Below are 1,591 nucleotides of genomic sequence, written 5' to 3'. Positions count from 1 at the left end.
CGCTACCGCCGCACAGGACAGAGCGAGCGCTGTATTCCTCCGCACACTTGGGAATAAAGAATCGCACCAACTTGTGTATTCGCTCTCTAGTCGCTGTCTAGTCGCTCTCGCGTCGCTCTCTATACACAAAGGTTTCTTGATAAAACAAAAGGTTATATGTGAAGCACAAAGGGGGATGGCGGAGCATAAACCAATGAAGACCATCCACGTATACAACACTACAGGACTGCTTGTGATAGTAGGGATCAGGAGACAACCTCGGGGGGGATTTATAAAGAGATACAATTTGCAGTCAGACATTTTACAACGTCTCATACTGGTCTCAGACATCTCCTATGTACAACCCGGACAGCGGCCAATGAAATCAATCGCCCTTTCCGTGTCTGTAGTATACGAGCTCTCCTGTACCCTCCCATGGGTGGAGTCTGTAGTATACGAGCTCTCCTGTGCCCTCCCATGGGTGGAGTCTGTAGTATACGAGCTCTCCTGTGCCCTCCCATGGGTGGAGTCTGTAGTATACGAGCTCTCCTGTACCCTCCCATGAGTGGAGTCTGTAGTATACGAGCTCTCCTGTACCCTCCCATGGGTGGAGTTTGTAGTATACGAGCTCTCCTGTACCCTCCCATGGGTGGAGTCTGTAGTATACGAGCTCTCCTGTGCCCTCCCATGGGCGGAGTCTAGTATATGAGCTCTCCTGTACCCTCCCATGGGCGGAGTCTGTAGTATACGTGTTTAGGGTTACACGTTGAGTGACGTGTATGTAACTGGTGCGGTGTTTTTGGTCTTGGCAGGAACGGATGGTCTCGGTACGCGCCGCACTCCAATGTCTTGTGGCTTCATTACTTGTGTGACAAACTGCTGAGTGAGGTCCAGTATGTGAGGAAGCCGACGTCGGCAACGTACCAGAAGGAGCTCCGCAAGCTGCGCGATTTCAGAAGAGAAGTGCGTCAGTTCAACTCGGCCACTGACATCCTGCAGAGAAACAAACTCTTCCACTGACCCCACCAGAGATCTGCCCATGTGTGGTAAGGATCTGCAGATACCACCTCCTCATCTGCCCATGTGTGTGGCTCTGCAGATGCCAGCTCCTCATCTGCCCATGTGTGTGGCTCTGCAGGTACCAGCTCCTCATCTGCCCATGTGTGGGGCTCTGCAGATGCCAGCTCCTCATCTGCCCATGTGTGGTAAGGATCTGCAGATACCACCTCCTCATCTGCCCATGTGTGTGGCTCTGCAGGTACCAGCTCCTCATCTGCCCATGTGTGTGGCTCTGCAGATGCCAGCTCCTCATCTGCCCATGTGTGTGGCTCTGCAGGTACCAGCTCCTCATCTGACCATGTGTGGGGCTCTGCAGATGCCAGCTCCTCATCTGCCCATATGTGGGGCTCTGCAGATGCCAGCTCCTCATCTGCCCATATGTGGGGCTCTGCAGATGCCAGCTCCTCATCTGCCCATGTGTGGTAAGGATCTGCAGATACCACCTCCTCATCTGCCCATGTGTGTGGCTCTGCAGGTACCAGCTCCTCATCTGCCCATGTGTGTGGCTCTGCAGGTACCAGCTCCTCATCTGCCCATGTGTGTGGCTCTGCAG

General features: G+C 53.8%; 1 protein-coding gene across 1 annotated transcript in view; it reads left to right on the top strand.

Annotated features, from left to right (window-relative positions):
- Positions 1-1,007, top strand: part of GSG2 (germ cell associated 2, haspin) — a 12,154-nt gene extending 11,147 nt beyond the window's left edge. The window contains exon 2 of the mRNA XM_018574994.1: positions 792-1,007. Within this exon, the coding sequence (XP_018430496.1) occupies positions 792-999 (208 nt within the window). The 3' untranslated portion in view covers positions 1,000-1,007. The remainder of the gene's footprint in view (positions 1-791) is intronic.
- Positions 1,008-1,591: the final 584 nt, after the last annotated feature.

The sequence above is a fragment of the Nanorana parkeri genome, unplaced genomic scaffold (assembly GCF_000935625.1).
Source record: "Nanorana parkeri isolate BGI_ZX_2015 unplaced genomic scaffold, ASM93562v1 scaffold3453, whole genome shotgun sequence".
NCBI classification, from domain to species: Eukaryota; Metazoa; Chordata; class Amphibia; order Anura; family Dicroglossidae; genus Nanorana; species Nanorana parkeri.
The sequence above is the reverse complement of the archived record's forward strand: the minus strand, read 5'-3'. Positions and strand labels throughout refer to the sequence as shown.